This window comes from Perca fluviatilis, chromosome 8, assembly GCF_010015445.1.
Source record: "Perca fluviatilis chromosome 8, GENO_Pfluv_1.0, whole genome shotgun sequence".
Taxonomy (NCBI): Eukaryota; Metazoa; Chordata; class Actinopteri; order Perciformes; family Percidae; genus Perca; species Perca fluviatilis.
In genome coordinates, this window is record NC_053119.1 from 40,104,892 (window position 1) to 40,128,721 (window position 23,830).

The 23,830-nt window shown below is 43.3% G+C and overlaps 1 protein-coding gene across 4 annotated transcripts in view; it reads right to left on the reverse strand.

The window, feature by feature from the left end:
- Window positions 1-23,830, reverse strand: part of ripor1 (RHO family interacting cell polarization regulator 1) — an 88,557-nt gene that overhangs the window by 32,547 nt on the left and 32,180 nt on the right. For 2 of the 4 annotated variants that reach the window (XM_039808800.1, XM_039808798.1), the window contains exons 2-5: window positions 3,081-3,204; window positions 2,127-2,279; window positions 1,036-1,114; window positions 840-863 (exon numbers count right to left, since the gene is read on the reverse strand). In XM_039808800.1, the coding sequence (XP_039664734.1) occupies window positions 840-863; window positions 1,036-1,114; window positions 2,127-2,279; window positions 3,081-3,178 (354 nt within the window). In that variant the 5' untranslated portion in view covers window positions 3,179-3,204. Of the gene's footprint in view, window positions 1-839; window positions 864-1,035; window positions 1,115-2,126; window positions 2,280-3,080; window positions 3,205-14,580; window positions 14,999-23,830 lie in introns of those variants that run through there. The other 2 variants (XM_039808797.1, XM_039808799.1) reach the window with 2 other exon arrangements.

A 23,830-nucleotide genomic window follows, 5' to 3' on the forward strand; every position in this document is an offset into this window, starting at 1 on the left:
TGACAGTACCTAGGTAAGGACTACTAGCCAGTCAGAAGCAGAGTATGAGGGCGCCCTGACAGTACCTAGGTAAGGACTACTAGCCAGTCAGAAGCAGAGTATGAGGGCGCGCCCTGACAGTACCTAGGTAAGGACTACTAGCCAGTCAGAAGCAAGTATGAGGGCTGGCCTGACAGTAGCTAGGTAAGGACTACTAGCCAGTCAGAAGCAGAGTATGAGGGTGTGCCCTGACAGTACCTAGGTAAGGACTACTAGCCAGTCAGAAGCAGAGTATGAGGGTTGCGCCTGACCGTAGCTAGGTAAGGACTACTAGCCAGTCAGAAGCAGAGTATGAGGGCGTGCCCTGACAGTACCTAGGTAAGGACTACTAGCCAGTCAGAAGCAGAGTATGAGGGCGTGCCCTGACAATAGCTAGGTAAGGACTACTAGGCAGTCAGAAGCAGAGTATGAGGGCGTGCCCTGACAGTACCTAGGTAAGGACTACTAGCCAGTCAGAAGCAGAGTATGAGGGCGTGCCCTGACAGTACCTAGGTAAGGACTACTAGCCAGTCAGAAGCAGAGTATGAGGGCGTGCCATGCTAGCAGCTAGGCGAGCATTATAACGTGTGTTCCAAAGTGACCACGTTGGTCTCTGAAGTAAAGGCTGGACTACAATAGAGCTGTTTGGAGCAGTTCGTGAACAGTGTTTTCTGTTATATATAACACAATAAAGGAAAGGGAAAAAGCCATATGTGCACTTTAGAAAACAGAAGTAGAAATAAAGGCCTATCTCTAATATAAACTTGTCTCCCATTCTCTTTGCAGTTGAGGAATGTATTGAAGCATTGACAGTAGCTCACCTTGTCCAGCTCATACAGGAAACCCTGAAGAGGCAGAAACATCAGACATCAGTAGGTCTCAAATTTTTTCTTTTTTGTGATTAACATTTTTTTGATTTTAACAACACACAAAACATACAATTTGCAACATTTCACAGAGTTAGGCTTCAATAGGTGAAAGGAACACTTTTCACTTGCAGTGCCGAGCCAAACGTACCAGTCTGGAGTTCCTCTTTGATTCTTTCATCTCTCTGCTGAGATTGTCCCAGTCCATCTGATGAACCTGCAGGTAGGACCTGAGAGGACACACAGACACACACAGTTGGTAGAGCAGGCGCCCATATATAGAGGTTTACTCCTTGACGCAGCGGGCCTGGGTTTGACTCCGATCTGCGGCCCTTTGCTGCATGTCATTCCCCCCCAATCTCTCCCCTTTCGTTTCTTCAGCTGTCCTGTCAAAGGCCTAAAAATGCTCGCCTTAACGAAAATGAATTGGAGCCGAGTGTTTTGTGTTTTTCTACCCTTAAGTTGATCTCAAAGCAACAGTTTGACATTATGGAAAATAATTAAACAAACGCGACAACGTGTTAATCAGTGAACTTTAGGTAGTGTTGGGAAGCAGATTTTTCGGCCTTTGGACAGAGCCAGGCTCGCTGTTAGTTCCTGTTTCCAGTCTTTATGCTAAGCTAAGATAACAGACTACTGGCTGTTGCTTGACATTTAACAGACAGATATGTTGGTGGTTCCAATCTATTCATCCCAGTCTCTGCAAGAAGGCAAATGAGACGATGACTTCCCAAAATGTCGAACTATTCCTTTAAAGTGTAAACCAATGGCCTTTTGGTTATGGAGAGAAAGACACTTTGGTTTGAGATGGTGGGTAGAAAGGCTGAAAAAGTTGTGACTTCACAGGTTTACGTCTGTTTTCTAAGAAGTTCAAATGCCGATTTCATGGGACCTTTAAGCCTCATGTTAGCATTGACAAAACAAAGTTTGTTATTAGCTTTTCCAGTGTAGACTTACATGAGTTAGGTTGTTTCTTTGCCAAATTGAAGCCAATATTATAAAGTTTCTCTGTGAAAAGGTTTTTAGGTAGACAGGGATATGACAGAGCAGATTTTAGTCAACCCCATGACATTTTCTTTCTCTGGAACCATATTGCTATAATAGTACAGTCGATTCAGAATTGCAGAAATATCAGTCAGTGAGTAGGAGTCACAGGTACTGCCAAGGACATGATCTCTCAAAATGAAAGCTTACGGTTGCTTTTTCTATGTATGCGTGCCTGTGTGTTGGGAGTGCACTCACTGAAGGCCTTTCTTCAGCGCCTCATAGACCTGGTCCAGTCGCTCAGGCTGAGGGACCTTAGGTGGGGGGTTGGACTTGGTGGACAAGGTAAACATCCTGCTGGCTCTGCTGGTCTTCCTGCTGAGACCTGGAGTGCTGAACACTGAGAGGTTCCTGCAACATCAGCAACATCATCCTCAAATATCCTCACCCGACATCCCAAGACCAGCCTCATCAAACTCTCTAACAGAACTATTACAGTATATCACATAAGACTGTCTGTCTCTCTTTCTCCGTCTGTCTGTTTTTCTGTCCGTCCGTCTGCCTCCCCAATGCAATTTGTCCATGTTATGATACATTTTTCTCGTTATCACTAGATACCAAATCATTCTATTTTAACATGCAGAAACATCTTAATTCTTTGAATGTTAAATTACAGTAATCCAGTGTTTTCCCTAGGTTTGTAGAAGACTTAGTAGGTGCATCTGGCAGAGGTTTAGGGGCCCTCCCTCAAGAAAATGTTACATGTTTCAATTAAAAAAGATGCAATTCCACATCATTTTGGACCATTATTATTACCATCTGTGTGTCTAAAAAAGTTGGAAAAGCTATAGCAGATAGAAAAGTTAAAAAAGATAGAAAGTATCGTGATATGCCTAAGTGTAGTCTTTTCCTGGTTTTAAAGGCTGCATTACAGTAAAGTGATGTCATTTTCTGAACCTACCAGACTGTTCTAGCTGTTCTATAATTTACCTGTACCCACCTAATCATTGTATCCACATCACTGATGATTATTTATCACAAATCTTATTGTCAAACCTACAATATCGCAATCAATGTATTTGGTCCAAAACACTGTGATATTAGATTTTTTTTCCATATTGCCCAGCTCTACTTATAGTGGTACAGAAAACCCTGTAATAATCCATATAAGACCTGAAAATCCCATGTCTGTCTGTCTGTCTGTGTGTGTACCTGTAGGGCTTGTCGTGGGTGTTGACTCCAGTGAAGCTCTGACTCCTAGTGATGGATGTGGAGGTGAGGCGTCTGGCTGGGCGAACAGATAGCGACATGGTGGAGAGAGTTCGGGATGGACTCCCTGTACGGAGAGGAGGAGAAGAACCGTCACTGATGGGCCATGTGCTTCTGTCATCCGTAGCACACAATGATGTGCAAATAGGAAATCCCAAGGAGTGCCACATGGACACGCAGGGGCATAGCACAACATTCTGGGCCCTGTAGAAAGGCATTCTCTATGGGCCCCTACCCACATCCACAGCTAAAGGGGAGTACTCACTCCCCTTTCCACCCCCAGTCTGATACACCGAGGAGACGTGCAGACAATAAAGATGTATGGAAAGAGGGAAAAAAAACAACATGTAATCTCAACATCCAATCAAATGCAAATAATTAAGATAAAACTACCAAATTCTTAAGTACTGCTTCATATAACGTATTTTTTTTAAATCATTAGAGCTGGGTTTAAATCAACTGCCATTTGAATGATCATATATCAATTTTTAAAATCCAGAGATCGATCCTTTAACCCTAAGAGACCTGCTGGCGATGTCATCTGACATTATGGTCTGTAAGAGGCAGTAGTAGGCTCTGTTTTAATGCTAGAGTGAAGACATTGGTATCATATGAAACTATACAACCTAAACGTTCAGCCATAGCTACATTGTTAGCTTCTAGCAAAAAGTCAGGCACCGTTAGGCACTGTTAGGCAAGGACACTAGTGGTGTGTCTCAGCATAGCCATCTAGCGGTATGGGGGTTGATCATGCACAACAAAACACAACATGCAAGAATGAAATCCCCCTTGCAATACCATGGATATGGTCAGGCATGCCAAAACACTTAAATATGCACTTCAATATTCAGCATAAAACACAGCGCTTTCAAGTCGGAGAGCGGAGTTCACAAACAAAATACGTTCACCCAGGAAATGCTTGTTCGTTCCTCGGGAATGTCTTAATCCAAACCACAATCTTTTTCTTTAACTTAACTTGTCGTTTTGGTGCCTAAACTTTACTGTCGTCGCTGCATGACTCTGACTGAACTCCACCACCACGGCCCCTGAAAGGAGCGTCATCTGGCGGTGCCTGTACCTGGCTCACAGTCACCTGTTGGCAGAGATGTATAGTAACAAAGTACAACTACTTCACTACTGTACTTAAGTACTAACAGGCTGTATCTGTACTCTACTGGAGTATTATTTTTTTCTCCGACTTCCACTTTTACTTGAGTAGGCTACATATTTTCGATGAGTTTAATACTTTTACTCAGATACAGTTTTTATGTGCTGCATCGTTACAACCAATCACCGTGAATTTAGTGCGACTCGCAAGTTTGACCAATCACTGCAACTTTTCTGCAAAATTGACCAATAACCGGAGTTTCCGGTGACTTCAACCAATCCCAGCAGTCCCACCTGCCAGACTTTGTATCAGTATGTGACTCTGAGAGCCAATGACCAAGCGGGAGTGAATTCATTTCCTTGTTTGTGATATGAAAACGAGATTGTGTGCGACTCAAACATTTCACATTTAACAAAACGTACAGCGAAAGACCGTGCAAAACATTTCAGACCGTCCTGCCAACCTGTAGACATTTTAACATCAATGTACGCTGTAATGTTTTTTCACTATAAAGTCACTGAAAGATGCTGCTGTTTCGACAGACAGACAGACAGACAGACAGACAGACAGGATGCAGGAAAAACTGGAGAGGAGACATACAGGACGACCTAAATTAAGGACAGCTACGCTCGTTATTGTAAGTGCAATGATAAGTTAAAGTCCAATAAGTACTTTATTAAACCGTATGAATGTGTGTCCCAGGACAGGTTAGGAAATTAACTAACAATGTAAAGATCAACAAGCCACTGACATATATGTTCAAATTTTATTCATTCAATAAATTATTATTTTTTGTCTTAAATCCACCAGCCATTTTCATATTAAATACCAACATTTGCAGCATCCTGAGCCTTTTAGGTAAGATTACTAGGAAAACTTTTACTAGTAGTTTTATTCTCCCCAAAACAAGTTTCCTTTTTATTTTTAAAAAGAACTATACAAGAAATATAAACAATATGATATTCAAACTTTTGACTGCTTTCTTTAATAACTACATAACACAATACTTGTACTTTTACTTTCAGTACTTGAGTAGTACATTTTAAAATAAACTACTTGCAATACTGAAGTACAAAGAATGTTGAATACTTTAGTACTTCCACTTAAGTGTGGTGCTTAAAGAGCACTTCAACTTAAGTCCCTTTTTTGATAGAGCACTTTTACTCAAGTCTGGATCTCTAGTACTTTATACATGTCTGCCTATTGGCGGCTAAACAACTACCGCTGGGAGCCAGCGTCCTGGGGATACATTTGTCCTCACCAGGGATAAAAATAATTCAGCAGAGGCAGGGATATGTAGACCAGAGAGGGGGAAATCCCATGCAAACCACCCCCCCCTCTACCCTTCCCACGAGTCTCCCATTAATCCCATGGAGTTTTGGGGCAAAAATATGCAGTTTGTGTTATTTTTGCTCATTATGAAATATTGTATTTGAACATTGCTTCATACTAGGGTCCCTAAACAGCCCCAGAGTTGCTTAAATTGGGTCTGACTAGACAGAATGCGCAAAAATAGTTATTCCAATAGTTCAAACTGGTGTGGAGGAACATTCAAACACTATTTTTGACCAGTTTTGACAGCTCTTATATGCATTGGATTTATCAGATGAGATGAAAAATTAAAGGAGCCTTGGGTGTGCCTGTCATAGTTGTTTGTTTGGTTTTCTCACTCTCGTTTTCAAGCTGAACAGCCAATAAATGTTCGGCCGACGACCGCCGTGAATCGAAGACGAAGGCCGTCAGGAGGCGACGGTGCAGGACCCACCGCACAAACTAGGACTGACGGCCGATGGTCGGCTTGGTGTGTCGGGGCCTGTAGAGGCCGAGGGCATTCAGAGGATGTCTGCCTTTCATACTGCCTCTGCACCCTCTGCACTAAAGAAAGCACTGACTGTAGAGTTTGTGGAGTTGTACCTTACGGTCTTAACTGCTGTAGTGTGTTCATGTTCAAAAAGTACATTAATGTAACTGCTTTGGGGTCAATTCTTGTTGGAATGTAAATATTAAATAGTTGTATTAATGCACCAAAGGGTTCCCTGTATAATTTACAGCGTCTCTGAAAATCTCTTATCAAAACATAACTGGTATTATAACTGAAATATCTCTAATCTGAATTGGAAATCAAATCACTATAAATCAATATTTTGTCCAATCATCCCAAAATATGTCAGAAGGTGTGTGTTAAACTGCCTTGGCTGATGAAGTTACTGCATCAACCAAGATTTACTCTCAACTTTACAGAGCTCTGGAGCTGTCTTACTTCTATCAGAAATTTGGGTATCTTTCAACCAAATTATCAAAAAATAACGTGGATGGTTCCATAAAACCATTACTCTTTACAAGTAAAATAAAAGATCAGCTCAGTACTTTCATTGATTTGGGGTGTTTTATTCAATTTCATAGCATTTGGAGAGAAAAAAAATGATAAATAGCTTCAAAAACGTGGGGAAAAAAAAACAAAAAAAGCACAGGAAAAATGTGACAAAAACATCGTTAAGAAGTGACAAAGAAAAGCGACACAAGTGTCGAAAAAGACGACCACAATGTTAAAAAAAAGAAGTACATTTTGACCCAGAAAAAAAAAAGTGTTTTACGGTTAACGGGAAGAGAACACAAGGGTTAAGTCGGAAGAAATTTGATAACTTATATTCTTAGGTTTGTGAGGAGGAGTAAAAGGAAACGTAGGCTTTTTATTTTTTATTTCACTAAAGTTACCTTTGTTTTCCTTCTGTATTTTAATGTCCTTACTTTGCAAATGAAAATGATGACTGACTTAAAGTCACTGTACTATATTAAAAAGGATTATATTAAAAAGGTAGGGTCGGTGCCCAGATAGCTCAGTTGGTAGAGCGGGCGGCCATATATAGAGGTTTACTCCTCAACGCAGCGGTCGCGGGTTCAACTCCGACTTGCGGCCCTTTGCTGCATGTCATTCCCCCTCTTTCTCCCCTTTCATGTCTTCAGCTGTCCTGTCAAATAAAGGCCTAAAATGCCCCAAAAAAAAGGTAGGGTTGGCCGCCAAGATTGCCAATATATTGGCCCAGGTGTGTGCATTGGCTGCGGCTGCGGCAACCTTACCCCCCTTCCTCCTCCATCATGTGTTTAAGCAGCGAATTTCACTTCGTTCCACAAGCTCTCTTAGTTTGTTTTTTTGCCATAAACAAAATAAACTCAGACTGTCAAGAAAGGAAATATTCTTACAACCATTTTCCTTGCTAAAAAGAAAAATACAACCGTATACCTTCTAAATTAATTTTCTCTTTCACCTAGCAAAGACTAGATTCATTTACCTGAACTCATCCAAAACAGAGTTCATTCAATCTGAAAATAAGCTCCCCAAACTCTCTTAAGTGAACTCAAATTAAACTCACCAAAACTTAGTCTTCCCAACAATCACAACAATCAGTTTGGTCGAATTAAGATCCTTAGACCTTAGCCTAATTGACACCGGGGTTTCCCCCTGCTGTCCACTAACGTTACCCGCGAAGCAGCGGCTAGTTCTTCCGAGGCAGACCATTAAACTAGCTACATTAAATGACAAAAAAACACAACAAAAAAATCGCCCAACCCTACCACATTTTGTCTATATGTTTGTCAGCAGGCTACACAGTAAATTCTTTGAACAAACGTAGCAGTCGAGGCTTCAGTGGCCGTGGTTTTTATCCAAATTGGGTTGGAAAAACGATAGACGCCACCAGTTAGGCTCCGCCCACAACACACATCATCGGTGTTTACAAACACAAAAGAACGGGAGACCTCTAGCTCACCCAGTAAGAGCGTGCGCCCAACGTAGGCTGAGTCCTCTGCAGTGGTCCGGGTTCAAGTCCGACCTACAGCCCTTTGCTATGTGTCATCCCCAATCTCTCTCCCACCTTTCCTGTCTATCCACTGTCTCTATCTAATGAAGGATACTGCATTCACCAGTAGTATGCAGGATGAAAGCGTTAAATCAATTTATTTTGCACTATGCTAGGCCCCTCTCCGGGAACCATCACCTTATCATGGTGGAGAGGTTTGTGTGTCCCTATGAACCTGAGGGCTGTGTTGTCTGGAGCTGTGTGCTCCTGGTAGGGTCTCCCAAGGCAAAGTGGTCTCAGGTGGGGGGCCAGACAAAGAATGGTTCAAAAACCCTATGAGCCAACGAGGAAGAGGTGAAGTTACCCTGCCCGGAGGAAGCCCGGGGCCCCCGTCTGGAGCCAGGCCCAGATGGCGGGATCGTCAGCGAGCGCCTGGTGGCCGGGTTTGCCACGGAGCCCGGTCAGGCACAGCCCGAAGAAGCAAAGTGGCAACTCCCTCTCCATCCCATGGGCCCACCACCTGTGGGAGGAACCGCTGGGGTCGGGTGCGCTGCCACATGGGTGGCAGTGAAGGTCAGGGGCCTCGACGGACCAGATCCGGGCAGCAGACGCTGGCTCTGGGGACGTGGAATGTCACCTCTCTGTGGGGGAAGGAGCCAGAGCTTGTGCAGGAGGTGGAGCGCTACCGGTTAGATCTGGTGGGGCTTACCTCTATGCACAGTCTCGGTTCTGGAACCATACTCCTGGATAGGGGTTGGACTCTTTTCTTCTCCGGAGTTGCCCAGGGTGTGAGGCGCCAGGCGGGTGTGGGGATACTCACAAGCCCCCGGCTCAGCACCGCTATGTCGGAGTTTACCCCGGTGGACGAGAGGGTCGCCTCCCTACGCCTGCGAGTTGTGGGTGGGAAAACTCTGACTGTTGTTTGTGCATATGCACCAAACAAGAGTTCGGAGTATTCAACCTTCTTGGAGACCTTGAGTGGAGTCCTGTATGGGGCTCCAGTGGGGGACTCCATAGTTCTGCTGGGGGACTTCAAACGCACGCGCGATTGAGCAATGATAGAGGACACATGAGACGGGGGTGGGAGGAGAACAGCCTCCCTGATCTAAAACAGAGTGGTTGTTTGTTGTTGGACTTCTGTGCTAGTCATGGATTGTCTATAACAAACACCATGTTCGAACCTTGGGGCTACTCATAAGTGTACTTGGTACCAGAGCACCCTAGGCCAAAGATCAATGATCGATTTCATAATCGTTTCATCTGATCTGAGGCCGTGTGTTTTGGACACTCAGGTGAAGAGAGGGGTGGAGCTGTCAACTGATCTGGTGGTGAGTTGGGTCAGGGGGTGGGGAAGACTCTGGACAGACCTGGTAAGCCCAAACGGGTAGTGCGGGTAAATTGGGAATGTCTGGAGGAGGCCCCTGTCCGACAGACTTTCAACTCACACCTCCGGCGGAGCTTTTCGTGCATCCCTGTGGAAGCTGGGGGCATTGAACCCAAGTGGACTATGTTCAAAGTTTCCATTGCTGAAGCCACGGCTAGGAGCGGTGGTCTTAGGGTCTTAGGTGCCTCAAGGGGCGGTAACCCACGAACACCGTGGTGGACACCGGTGGTCAGGGAAGGTGTCCGACTGAAGAAGGAGTCTTTCCGGGATATGTTATCCCAGAGGACTCCGGAGGGGGCGTTGCAAGGCCCCGTACGGGGGCCGCGAAGGGCTGCGGCCTCTGCCGTGAAAGAGGCAAAGCAGCGGGTGTGGGAGAAGTTCGGAGAAGACATGGATAAGGACTTTCGGTCAGCACCAAGGTGCTTCTGGAAAACCGTTCGCCACCTCAGGAGGGAAACGGGGAACCATCCAAGCTGTGTACAGTAAGGATGGGACGCTGTTGACCTCAACTGAGGAGGTAATAGGGCGGGGAAGGAGCACTTTGAGGAACTCCTAAATCCGACTAATATGCCCTCTATGGTAGAGGCAGAGCTGGAGGATGATGGGGTGTCAATGCGTCTATTTCCCTGGTGGAAGTTGCTGAGGTAGTTAAACAACTCCACAGTGGCAAAGCCCCAGGGATGGATGAGATCCGTCCAGAAATGCTTAAAGCTCTGGGTGTGGAGGGGTTGTCTTGGTTGACACGCCTCTTCAACTGACGTGGAAGTCTGGGACGGTGCCTAAGGAGTGGCAGACCCGGGGTGGTGGTTCCCCTTTTTCAAAAAGGGGGACCAGAGGGTGTGTGCCAATTACAGGGGTAATTACACTTCACTTCAGCCTCCCCGGTAAAGTCTACTCCAAGGTGCTGGAAAGGAGGGTTCGGTCGGTAGTCGAACCTCAGGTTGAAGAGGAACAATCGCAGTTCCGTCCTGGTCGGTGGAACAACGGATTCCTCTGCAAGGATCCTGGAGGGAGCCTGGGATTATGCCCAACCAGTCTACATGTGTTTTGTGGATCTGGAGAAGGCGTATGACCGGATTCCCCGGGAGATACTGTGGGAGGTGCTGCGGGAGTATGGGGTGAGGGGGTCCCTTCTCAGGGCCATCCAATCTCTGTACAACCAAAGCGAGAGCTGTGTCCGGGTTCTCGGCAGTAAGTCAGTAAGACTGGTTTCAGAGGGTTGGCCTCCGCCAGGGCTGCGCTTTGTAACCAATCCTGTTTGTAGTATTTATGGACAGGATATCGAGGCGTAGTCGGGGTGGAGAGGGGTTGCAGTTCGGTGGGCTGGGGATCTCATCGCTGCTTTTTGCAGATGATGTGGTCCTGATGGCATCATCGGCCTGTGACCTTCAGCACTCACTGGATCGGTTCGCAGCCGAGTGTGAAGCAGCTGGGATGAGGATCAGCACCTCTAAATCCGAGGCCATGGTTCTCAGCAGGAAACCGATTGAGTGCCTTCTCCAGGTAGGGAATGAGTCCTTACCCCAAGTGAAGGAGTTCAAGTACCTTGGTGTCTTGTTCGCGAGTGAGGGGACAATGGAGCGGGAGATTGGTCGGAGAATCGGCACAGCGGGTGAGGTATTACATTCAATTTATCGCACCGTTGTGACGAAAAGAGAGCTGAGCCAGAAGGCAAAGCTCTCAATATACCGGTCAGTTTTTGTTCCTACCCTCACCTATGGTCATGAAGGCTGGGTCATGACCGAAAGAACAAGATCCAGGGTACAAGCGGCCGAAATGGGTTTCCTCAGGAGGGTGGCTGGTGTCTCCCTTAGAGATCGGGTGAGAAGCTCAGTCATTCGTGAGGAGCTCGGAGTAGAGCCGCTGCTCCTTCGCGTCGAAAGGAGCCAGTTGAGGTGGTTCGGGCATCTGGTAAGGATGCCCCCTGGAGGGGAGGTGTTTCAGGCACGTCCAGCTGGGAGGAGGCCTTGGGGAAGACCCAGGACTAGGTGGAGGGATTATATCTCCAACCTGGCCTGGAAATGCCTCAGGATCCCCCAGTCGGAGCTGGTTAATGTGGCTCGGGAAAGGGAAGTTTGGGGTCCCCTGCTGGAGCTGCTACCCCCGCGACCCGATACCGGATAAGCGGACGAAGATGGATGGACTATGCTAGGCCAGGCTGAGCCTTTAAACAAGCTCCTAAAGCACTGGACAGAAAAAATTAACTTTTTTTTCTCTTTATGACTACTGTTTTCTTTATAAGAGACTGCATGGTTTAGCTCCCCCACCGCTTTAACAATTTATTATAACCGCTCATAGTGAAACTGTGGGTGCACCCTTGAGTCAACGTCTGCTCTGTCGCTGCTTGCTTGTTAGACAAACGGGCACCACTCTGGTGACATGATCAGCTGATCAGGTCACACAACACAATGTCCCTGTTAAACTTCATATCATATCAATAATTTAAACTCACGAAATGCATAAATCTCAATCAGGACCTCCAGCATTTGAAGCATGCCGATGTAAGTAAGTAAGTAAAATTTATTTATATAGCACCTTTCACAGACAAGAATGGTCACAAAGTGCTTTACAGTCGGAACAAATAAAAGAAACAACAACAAATAAAATACAAAAAAAAAAAGTAATGTGTGTTAAGTAAGTAGATTCCATGTGTTAACTCTAATTGGGTCTACGACTTACAGAACACGGATGTTCTTTGGCATCTTTGGCAGGACACTTTTAGTGTGTCCATACTGTTCTTTTTTTAATGTATACTTTGTATTGATCCCCAGTGGGGAAATTCATACACTCTGTTGTTAGAACACACTACACACAGGCCTGAATTACACACACAAGTTCAGTACCTATACATGTCAGAGTGAAGGGGCTGCGACTGCTGGACAGGCCTTGAGCAGTCAGGGGGGTTCGGTGCTTTGCTCAAGAGCACCTTGGCAGTGCCCAGAAGGTGAATTGGCATCTCTCCAGCTAATCCACACTCTGTACTTTGGTCTGTAAGGGGACTTGAACCAGCAACCCTTCGGTTCCAAACGCAACTCCCCACAGACTGAGCTACTGCCACCCCACAAAAAAAAAAATGTGAATATGAGTGCAGGGTCATTATGTGTATAGATTTACAGTCTGGATGGCTTTTGGAAAGCAACCATTCATTAGTCTAATAATCTAGTATGATAGCTGATACAGCAAGTGTTATTGCTATGACAAGCTGCCACAATCCATCATTCAGAAGCCTTTTTGTATCCCGTTAGATCCGTTATAATGGCAACAATTCAAAACTAAAATGGCTAATATCTGGATACATTATTTGACCTGTTTTTATATCACCTTAAGCTGGCTAATCCTCTAGCCAACATTTGAAGTCTGTGGCCTGAAGCGGTGTTTTTGTTGTTGTGGCTTAAGTCAGTGCTTCATTTCTGTCAGCTAAAGCAGTGTTTTCCTACTGTGGCCTATCCAGTGTCCTGTATCCTGTTTCTTCAAAAAGCTGAAAAGGCCGTTGCAAGACGACTGCCAAACACCCCCCCCTCTCCCACAGCACAGGAAATGTCACAATCCTACAGGAAGTTAGAAGCAACTGCCTCTCCTGACAGGAAATTTAACAAAGGGAGATAGTCCTGAGGGCTGCAGTCATCTGGCTGGAGAGAAAAAAGGTCAATTCTGCTGGAGTTTAACTAAATTACAAAGGATGGAAAGAGTACTTTGGCAATATTGATTGTTGTTGTACAACTTCCACATCATCCATTCAAGTACAAATGTGTTTAACATTTACTCTGAATAGAAAGGAACTATTCAATTGTACTATTAACTGGGAGTGTCAGAAATACTCTGAATACAGTAACAAATGGTAAAGTAATTACTTACTTCCACCCTTGAAAATCATCAAGTGTGTGTGTGTGTGTGTGTGTGTGTGTGTGTGTGTGTGTGTGTGTGTGTGTGTGTTGGCGCGTGTGTGTGTTGGCGCGCTGTGGGACTCTGTGGTCAACCATTTGTTGACCTAACCTAGTTAAAGTACCCAGACAGAGCCAAAAAAGCCGAAGGGGAGTGTGAGATAAAAGAAGACAACACATTGCCGAGAAACTTGAGTCTGACAGACACATAGAGCAGAGTGGAAAAGTTGGGTCACACTGGGTCCATTCCCACATTCAGGCACTTCCTTTTTAAGTTCCTGCTAAGTCATCATGTTGTGTTGTCAGCATTTGAAAGTCTAGATAATAAGTGATAACTCTGTCTGGTTACAGTGCAGTTTCACCTCAGTAAGAAGTCTCTATGAAACAATTTTCTCTTACGTCTATGACTTATACAGTTATCGATGCCAGCATATAGTGGCCAATAAAGGAGCTCCATCTTAAGACCCTGATAATGATGGTGTCAGCTCCTCGGAGGGGTCATAAAACAAGAACAACGTTCTCAAACCACAGCAGTCTGGGGGCTGATTTACTTGCTAATCTGGTTCTTGGCATGCTTAGGTTTTGTTTTAGCCAGTGGTGGAAGAAGTACTAATACCACACTGTAAAAATACTCTGTTACAAGTAAAAGTCCTGCATTGAAAAATGTTACTTAAAGGACAATTCCGGCGTAAAATGAACCAAGGGTTAATAACATATGTGTACAGAGTCGATCGTTCTCTGGGACATGTTTTCATGCTAATCTAATATGTAGCTGTAGCTTGAAACAAGCTAGCGCAAACCGCTGATTATCTGCTAACGCTAGTCTTCGGGGCAGAGGATAAATCACTATTTCTACACCACTAACAAGGCTCAAAATAGCACCACACTTCAACAGTAGCATAATGAGGGTCCCTACATGTAAACACAAGCATTGAGAACTTTGTAAGTGTACAGACAGTTTATTAAAAAGATAGTTTATAAAGACTGTACCGTTCATGTATACAGGCAGGCGCAATCTTATATATCAAATTGCTTGATGAATTTAAAACAAACGTAAGGACATAATTTCTAACATTCTTTTATTGAACAAATTGAACATTTAATTGAATATAAAAATAAGTTTCTTTTTAAAGTGCAGTTTTCTACTAAAAATCTCGGCGTGTGTATCGCGATATGTCGAAGCCTTGTGCAATGTGTTTATTTATTTATTTTTTTAAAACTATAAATTTTGCAGCCTTACCCCAAACCTAAACAACTGATAAACAACACCAACCTTGACGCGGCTCCATGTCTCTGTCAGAGTCCAGGTTCAGACAGGGCAGTGGTAGTCTGCACATTTCTCCCCCGTCGCACCCCGCTGTCCTGTCTCCATGTAATCTCCAGCCTTGTTGTTGGACGCTCATGAGCTAATCAGTCAACATCCCATTAAGTTCAATGGTCCAGCAGCTCCATTCAAACTTTAACTACATGCACCTTGTCCTGAAGTCGGTCAGTTAAAGCCACCTAACTGAAGATGTCCTTCAAACTGTGCTGCGTTTTGTGTTCCCTACCTGACCCACACACAGTGGTCCAGTCCTGCCCAATGATAACCACAGGTTCCAGTCACACCATCTCCTCTGTTGTTGATGCTCTCACATAAACACTGGGCTCTGTGCCACACACTCAGCCTCCCATGACACCACACCTATTGTTTGATGCTCTCTGGCCTCACTCTCCCACACCATTCTGGAAAACACTCTCACACACACACTCTCTCTCACACACTCTCTCTCACACACACTCTCTCTCACACACACACACACTCTCTCTCACACACACACACACACACACACTCTCTCACACACACTCTCTCTCTCTCTCACACTCTCACACACTCTCTCTCTCTCTCTCTCTCTCTCTCTCTCTCACACACACACACACACACACACACACACACACACACACACACACACACACACACACACACACACACACACACACACACACACACACACACACACACACACACACACACACACACACACACACACACACACACGAAAATGCTGTGCATATGTACATGCATATGTATGTCAAAGGGTAAATCATAATCTTTGAAACCTGTACTAATACATTGGGGCTGGATGATAGAAATTATAAAAACACTACTAATAGTCAAACACATCCCTGAAATTACCCATTAGGCACAGCAGGGTTGGACAAATAGTGTAAGCTTAACACAACCCCATGCTGTCAATGAAAAATACGTTTAAAAAAGGGCTAAGCTACTGTTCCCTAAATTCTGACATGAAACATAAAAAAAAAAATGTGCTTACAGAGTTGGAAAAAGTGCACAAACTTTATCACCCCAAACATCAGCATCCACTAAAGCCTGCAGAGTAAAGAGGCCCAGACATCCCTTCATCTTAAAAGCCACAAGGCCAGAGTCATGGAATTTGTTTTCTGTACAGCTGTAACAGCCGACCTGCGGCCGTTTGCTGCATGTCATTCCCCCAAAAATAATCTTAAAAACAAAAAGAAGTCTTAAAAATACATGACTATAATTCCCAGTGGCTTTCCCTGTTGGGGGGCAACTAAGGCCCTATGGGCTGCCGGGCTTGCACTGCACAGGGGGGGGGAAACCCTGGAGCTTGATTAATATCAGCAAAGTATCCCTTTCAGTATACTCTATATTTAGTATATTTTCACTGCAATATTAAACCTTTAACATTAAGGGACTGATTATTATTTATTTAAGGGGCCACCGGAGGAGTTTTGGGATCTTTAGTCAAAATTGAACTGGCCCTCCCTTCACCAGCAATATATTTTGGATGACCCTCCAAAATGATATTGAAAAAAAGGGATAACCCTCCCCAACAATTTATTGATGCCTTCTGTACTGGTTTGCGCTTGACAAAGATGTACAGATGCCCATTGTTTTTATAAAGCAATGACATATGTGACTAACCCTCTGCAATCTCATCTTACACATCCCACTCCTCTGTTATGGTGTGGGGGCCATTTCAGTAGATTTACTCACTAACGTTGTTGTGGAAACACAATAAGCATGGAAATTAAATGCACACTTCCTGCATTACTTCAAATACTAAGTTACTCCTCTACTAAACTAGTATTCACATGAAATAAAACAATAAAACATTGAGACTATTCAGCAAAGCACACTGGGTAATAAGAAATTCAACACATGAACTGGTTGCTATGGACTCGTCACTAGGCTTCCTCAGTCATTGTGTATTTTAGCATAGGTAAAGCTGGCGAAGCTGAACATTATCCAAAACTCCATTTCTCAGACGAGCGTCAATTTGGGAACTTGCATGCTACCACTCCTTCCTTCTCAAATGCCTTGAAAAGGATGTCGTTTGCACAATTTCACAAATAATCACCGGGAACAAAAGGATATTTGAGTCGGGTATGGCTTATGTTTTCATACGGTGTTTTGGATGTTTTTGAACTAAACAGTACGGCAATGATGCTAATGAATACAATTATTTTTTCATCAGATGTCTTAGTTACAACACGATGGAGCTAGCAAAGCATTTTTGTGTTTATGTGCAAGCGGGATTTATTCAGTTTGGGAAATCCCACGGTCTCTAAAGCTACAGCTCAAATTGTCTGGCTGACTAAAGAAGGAGGGACCCATCTGCTAGCGATAGGGGCCGAGACTGATAGAGCTTCATGGAGCTACATAGATAAATATGCACCAAACAAGCCACTTTGAAATGTTGCTGTTCTCATGAATACAAAAGTTGGATGACCCTCCCCCTAAACTAAAAAAATTGGATGACCCTCCCATCAACAAAGAATAAAAGGACATGACCCTCCCCTATTTTCCTCCGGTGGTCCATTCCATAAATATCGAAAGGTCCCTAAGCAAACAATTTGCCTGTGCTAGCTGCTAGTGTAAGCTAATGTTACCTGCCGAACAACGCCACTTAGCTGTGACATAATCATGTCGTGAGCTATTGCTTGAATAAATAATGATCTCAGATCACCAATCAAAGAAGAGCTGCGTGTAGCACAATGCAAGAAGCAGGGGAGTATTCTAGAAAAGCAATAAGACCCATCACCTAAAAAAAACAGTGAGGCCCTCGGAGAAGCATCCGCCAAACAAACTGCACACGTCACATGATCATCTGCTGTTTTTTAGCACTGTAACCTACGACAAAAAAAGTGCTGCTTCCATTTTTCAATGAAGTAACACGTTATGCTGACATGCAGGTTTAAAAATTGAGATCTGAATCGGGACTCAAATCAATGTGACTGATTATTGCTTATTTTGTTGAAATAGATTTTCTGTTGGCAGCTCGGACCATAATTAGTCATTTTTCAGTCCTGATTCTACATCTAGGGATATTTAAGCTCAAGAGAAATATTGACTTAACTTAATGTTAGAAAATTCTTGATGTATATAGTACTCAAAACCCCAGCGTTGGGTGAAAAAGATGTAATTATCTCAAAGGCAGATTGCCATGTAATATGCAGAGCACATACGTGTTCCTTTTGAACTTTGTGACCATTTACCATTGTTTTAGCACCACTCCCTGGACAGCCTTTCTTGACTCACGACTGGTAAGCTTCTAAGAATAGCGAACCTGTCAGTATGTTGTTTATGTCCACTAGAAGTGGTCTCTTCATCAGAATCACATTTTGTATGTGTGTGTATGCATAATGCACCCCTGGGAACATTGGGCGTATGCATTTCTGTAACATAGGGAATGTCAAATCCAAAGAGGCTGGCTCAACACGCGCGCACACACACACACACACACACACACACACACACACAATATTATGCACAATTAACTGGTCAAATAATGCCCTTCCTGTCACAGCTGTGAGTGTTTACAGAGCTAAGTCCAATCAAACATTCCAGTGGAACTTTTCTAGAATACAAAATGCTGTGCTACAAAAGGGGAGTGTGTTTACTTGCTATTCAAACAATAATCCAATACCTATCATATCTGTAACAGACCACGGCCGCTACAGGAATGTCCCAACTGATAATGCAACGTACATAAATATTTAGTTGTGAGTCATATTTCGAAAGTAAAAGAAATCTGATAACTAATATGTTTTTTTTTAAAGATACACACATAACTGAAATTGGTAGGTAGAGACATTAGATATGTACTGAGGCAGGAAATTGTTCATGTCAAAAACAATAACTTCATCATCAAAATGTAAACAAATGAATTAGCAAAAAAGTAACAGACAAACAACTAAAAAAACAACTAAAATATAGAGTGGGATTCAGGAAAGGGTAGGATAGGGTAAAAAATAAAACGTATACAACTGCAGCCCGCCATCATACACACTGCAAGAATCCAGCAGATCTGCCAGAGACACTGGCTGGTTGAGCTTTGAAATGCATTGCTATAACACAATCTTTTCAATAAATGCAATACTCATATTTCCATGTTGAATGTAGCCTGAACAGGCTAAAGCATTGGTTCTTGTTGTTTGTAACAGTGTGGTAGGCTATGTGTAATGTCTAGCAGGCTATAATGATTAAACACTAACCTTTTAGACCGATCATTAAGTGATTATTTGAGCAGAGGCATTGATAAATAATTTTTTTTGTAACGTTACCGCGTCTGGCTCATTTTCTATTTCTTCAGGGGCGGGCTTACCAAAACACGGCAAGAGTGTAGTTTGAATTCGCTTTCGTTTTACAAATCTACTTTGGTGTTCTACTTTGAAAGTTTTGTCACAAAACACTCAGTTACGTGTTAATGGTGGGGACTACCACAGTTGACAACTCTGTGGTAGTCCCCACCCAGACCGCCTCTCCCTTACTGTCCTCTTCTAACGCAGAAGGCAGCTCAGGTTCTGGTTCAGGCTCTAGTCGTCTAGACTACTGCAACTCCCTCCTGATTGGCCTGCCTGCATGTGCCGTCCGGCCCCTGCAGCAGATCAACTGGTCTTCAACCTCCCCAAGTTCTCTCACACTACACCGCTCCTCCGCTCTCTTCACTGGGTACCAGTTGCTGCCCGCATCCGCTTCAAGACACTAGTACTTGCATACAGTAACAATACAGACAATAAAAAAAAAAAAAAATACTTACAGTTGCACATTTTTATATGGCTCTTTGTAGTTTGGCTTATTTAAAGCTAATGTACAGTACAGGCCAAAAGTTTGGACACACCTTCTCATTTAATGTGTTTCCTTTTTATTTTCATGACTATTTACATTGTAGATTCTCACTGAAGGCATCAAAACTATGAATGAACACATATGGAATTATGTACTTAACAAAAACGTGTGAAATAACTGAAAACATGTCTTATATTTTAGATTCTTCAAAGTAGCCACCCTTTGCTTTTTTATTAATAAAGGGACAACATTCCACTAATGAACCCTGACAAAGCACACCTGTGAAGGTAAAACCATTTCAGGTGACTACCTCATGAAGCTCATTGAGAGAACACCAAGGGTTTGCAGAGTTATCAAAAAAAGCAAAGGGTGGCTACTTTGAGGAATCTAAAATATAAGACATGTTTTCAGTTATTTCACACTTTTTTGTTAAGTACATAATTCCATATGTGTTCATTCATAGTTTTGATGCCTTCAGTGAGAATCTACAATGTAAATAGTCATGAAAATAAAGAAACACATTGAATGAGAAGGTGTGTCCAAACTTTTGGCCTGTACTGTACTTGCACTTACTGCTTGCTGTCCGGAGTTTGTACCTTCAAGGGTGAAAGCACTTAATTGGAAGTCACTTTGGATAAAAGCATCAGCTAAATGAAATGTAATGTAATGCTTGCACTTTTGTAAGTGGTTAGACTATATGGAAACCCTTGACCTTTTCTAGTGGGTATACGGCGTGTAGACTACACCACTGATACTAGGGACACTACAGCACAGGGAGGACACAGTCATTCAACTAGCAAACTACTGAAAATGTGCTGGTAGACTTAGAGCTGTTATTATTCCACCTTTATGTGTGTTCTATTTCTATTTCTTTTTCACGCAATTGGTCAGCACTAATGAAAGCTCTAGCATTGATGATGATACTGCTTTTTATGCTTCTTAATATAAGAAAAATAAAGTTTTTGGGTCAGCCAATCTTGGCAGAGGGTCGACTACACCACAATCATGATGTTTCACCCTGTTTTCATAGCATCACTACCTAATAAAAACTAAACAGATCAGAAAAATTAACACTTGAACATTTGTATTTAGATTTTCTGTTTGATCTATGGCCCCTATCCGCTAATTGAGGGGGCGGGATTTATGACCTATACAGCAGCCAGGCGCTTGTTGTGTTGCAGCCACGGTGCACAGTAAGCGGCACTCTAGTGTGGCTTTATGTTATATCAAAAAAGCCTGGTAAAACTGCAACCCACCATTGAATCAAAATAAAACTTTCCTCTTATTTGTGAAATAAGCATGTGACCCATTTCAACACCCCTCAAAAGAATCGGAATCAAGAATCCATAACAACCAGAATCGAAAGGAAGAATTGCAACTCTAATCATAATCATTAAAATCCAAACGATGCCCAACCCTAATCATCTGTGATATTAAAACACACTCAGAGAAATACACATCTCTGTCAGTGCTGGCAGCAGGCGAGGTACCTGTGTTACAGTGTAGAATGACGCAGTTAAGAAGAAAAGAACTGTGATTCAACTAACAAACTAATATTGTTTGGAAATATCTTACATCTTGAGATGGTTATTGTATAAAAATGAGGTCAGGTAAGGGTCTGTATGTTTAAGTGAGGGACATTCATCTCTTCTTGTAACTATAAAGGGACCTGTAAGAACCACACTGTAAAAATAATACATGAAACGTCCGGGTCTGAAAAGTGAAGCCAACGCGGAAAAGCCTTAAAGCTGCCTTCTCTCTCATTTCCAGCAGGGGGAGACTCCACTGGCTCCAAAACAAAGTCTGTTTCTATAGAAGTCTCTGAGAAAATGAGCCTACTTCTCACTTGATTTATTACCTCAGTAAACATTTTCATAATGAGTTTATGGTCTCAATCGCTAGTTTCAAGTCTTCTTCAATACAGCATGATGTTCACTTAGTAAATTATGGTCCCATTTATTTTAAAAATCGACGATAAAGCAGGGGATGCTTTAGGACCTGTCAATCAGGACAGAGGCTTAGCAATGCTAACCAAGCTAACACTGTGAACATTAAAATAGACCTCAACTTGTTTTTGTCCATGTTTTCGTCTTTAATTTTGACCCATTGGTAGTGTTCTGCCAACAAGACTAGCTAGCTGCCGCTAGCATTAGCTGGTAACTTAAGGGAAAGTTTGCAGATTTTCTGTTCTGCCAGAGATGCAGATGGATGGCACCAGTACCTGGAGGTCCGCGTTTACCTGCCGGTAAAACTCCACGTTGCCTCTTTAGCATTCAGCTTAGTGCAGCACCATTGCAAGCATAAACAACAATGGCGTGGCTGCGTCATCCTCCACAGCTCCACCCTCTCGTCCAAAAATCATCACATCAAAAAACCAAGATGGCAACGGCCAAATTGCCAAACTAAGAGAGAGAGGGGAGAGGGAGAAAGAGAGAGACTCCTGTCTCTGGCAGGCAGCACACGGGAGCGACAGGGAAAGTTGGAAATGTACAACTGACATGAAAAGAATGGCCTCAAAGACTCTAACGCTTTCTCCAGGTGAAATGTGGCCACTGACAACACAACATATTAAGCTAGGTGAACAAAAGGTCAGTCCCTAGTATTCCTCCTGGGATCATTTATGCATTCATCTGAAGTTAATAGTTCAGTTTCATAACTCCGGTCCTTTCCTCCCTCATATTACTGTCTTTAGGAAAAGGAAACCCAGGAGGGAGTAACATCCTGCAAGGAGGGCAGGGTCAGGAAAGGACTAGTGCAGTTTATGGCTATACTGAGTCACAGGAATAACCCGACAGCTTTACTGTACAAACATGCTTGCTCACTTCCAGGAAAGGAATACTAGTGTCTGAAACAACTTAAGCTTAAGGGCCATAGCAGTGAGCATCATGCCTGATTTTGTGGCATTAGCGTGCAACAATTATGTAACTTTGACAACAATACAAGCAGACACTGTGTAAGTTTATAGTCAAAAAATCCAAACTAGAAGCTGCCTGGACAGTAGACAGATATTCAAACATCTTAATGGAATAGTTCAACATTTTGGGGAATGTAAGTATGTGCTTTATTTCCAAGAGTGAGATGAAAAGATAGATATAATCTCATGTCTGTGTATTAAAGGAGCAGTGTGTTTACAGCTGTTGAGGAGTACAACTGCATACGTGAAAAAAGTTGCATAAAGCCGTGTGTGTCTCCAGGGAGCTGCAATCTGATGAACTGCTTCAAGAGTCTTGCAGTTTGAGCTAAAGACTACAAGTTTGGAACAGTGGAGTTAGAAAGAAGTTAGCAGAACTCTGCAGCCCGCTTCTCATGTTTGTTGGGTGACCATACAGCACACCCGACGCCACAAGGGGGCAAAAGGGGGCTTTGCCCCCCCCAGTTGTATTTTCTGCCCCCTTGTTTCAGCATCACATCCATAAAATGTACAAACATAACTCAATTAAGCTACTAGGTCTCCATGGCGTCTTTATCTTCAACTACTAACAATGTAGTCCTATCTGCGGCGGTATCCGACGCAGAGAGCGAGCGCTCCAGTTACAGACACTGACGAGACAGGTGCTTACAGTTACGATCTAGTTACAGACACTGACAGGACAGGTGCTTACAGTTACGATCTAGTTACAGACACTGACGGGACAGGTGCTTACAGTTACGATCTAGTTACAGACACTGACGGGACAGGTGCTTACAGTTACGATCTAGTTACAGACACTGACGGGACAGGTGCTTAAAGTTACAATCTAGTTACAGACACTGACAGGACAGGTGCTTACAGTTACGATCTAGTTACAGACACTGACGGGACAGGTGCTTACAGTTACGATCTAGTTACAGACACTGACGGGACAGGTGCTTACAGTTACGATCTAGTTACAGACACTGACGGGACAGGTGCTTACAGCGATAGACATCCTAGTTAGTTAGTGAGTGTGTGTATAAATCTGTAATGAAAGAGCCTAAAGCTCATAACTGACTTTTAAATAGTTACTTTGTCAAGTCGTACTTATTATAAAAAAGAGATACAAAAATTGGCAGTGAAGTTTCAGCACTTAAAACTTGTTTTCTGTCAACCATGTGATGCTGCAGTGACTTCCTGTTTACATACAGATGTTTCCTCAATCCTCAAATCCCATTTACACATAAAGAAGGCCTTCCTTAAGTTTGACTGGTGCAACCTGATTCAGTGAGTCACTAGTTTCCAACTAGCTGCTGGTAACTAGAAAGTAGGAAGGACTTCACACACCAACTTAGTGATGCATTTACAAACTGCTAGTGCAACACAAATTAGAGCTTTAGAGCCAGGCTGCTGGCAGAGACGGGCCTTTATACCTCAATTCCTCTTTTTCAATCATTCTTAATAAGAAGCCTGCTGAGTTTATTTACTGTTGCTTTGGGAACTCAACACGTCCTCCGTTTGTACTTGCGGTCATGG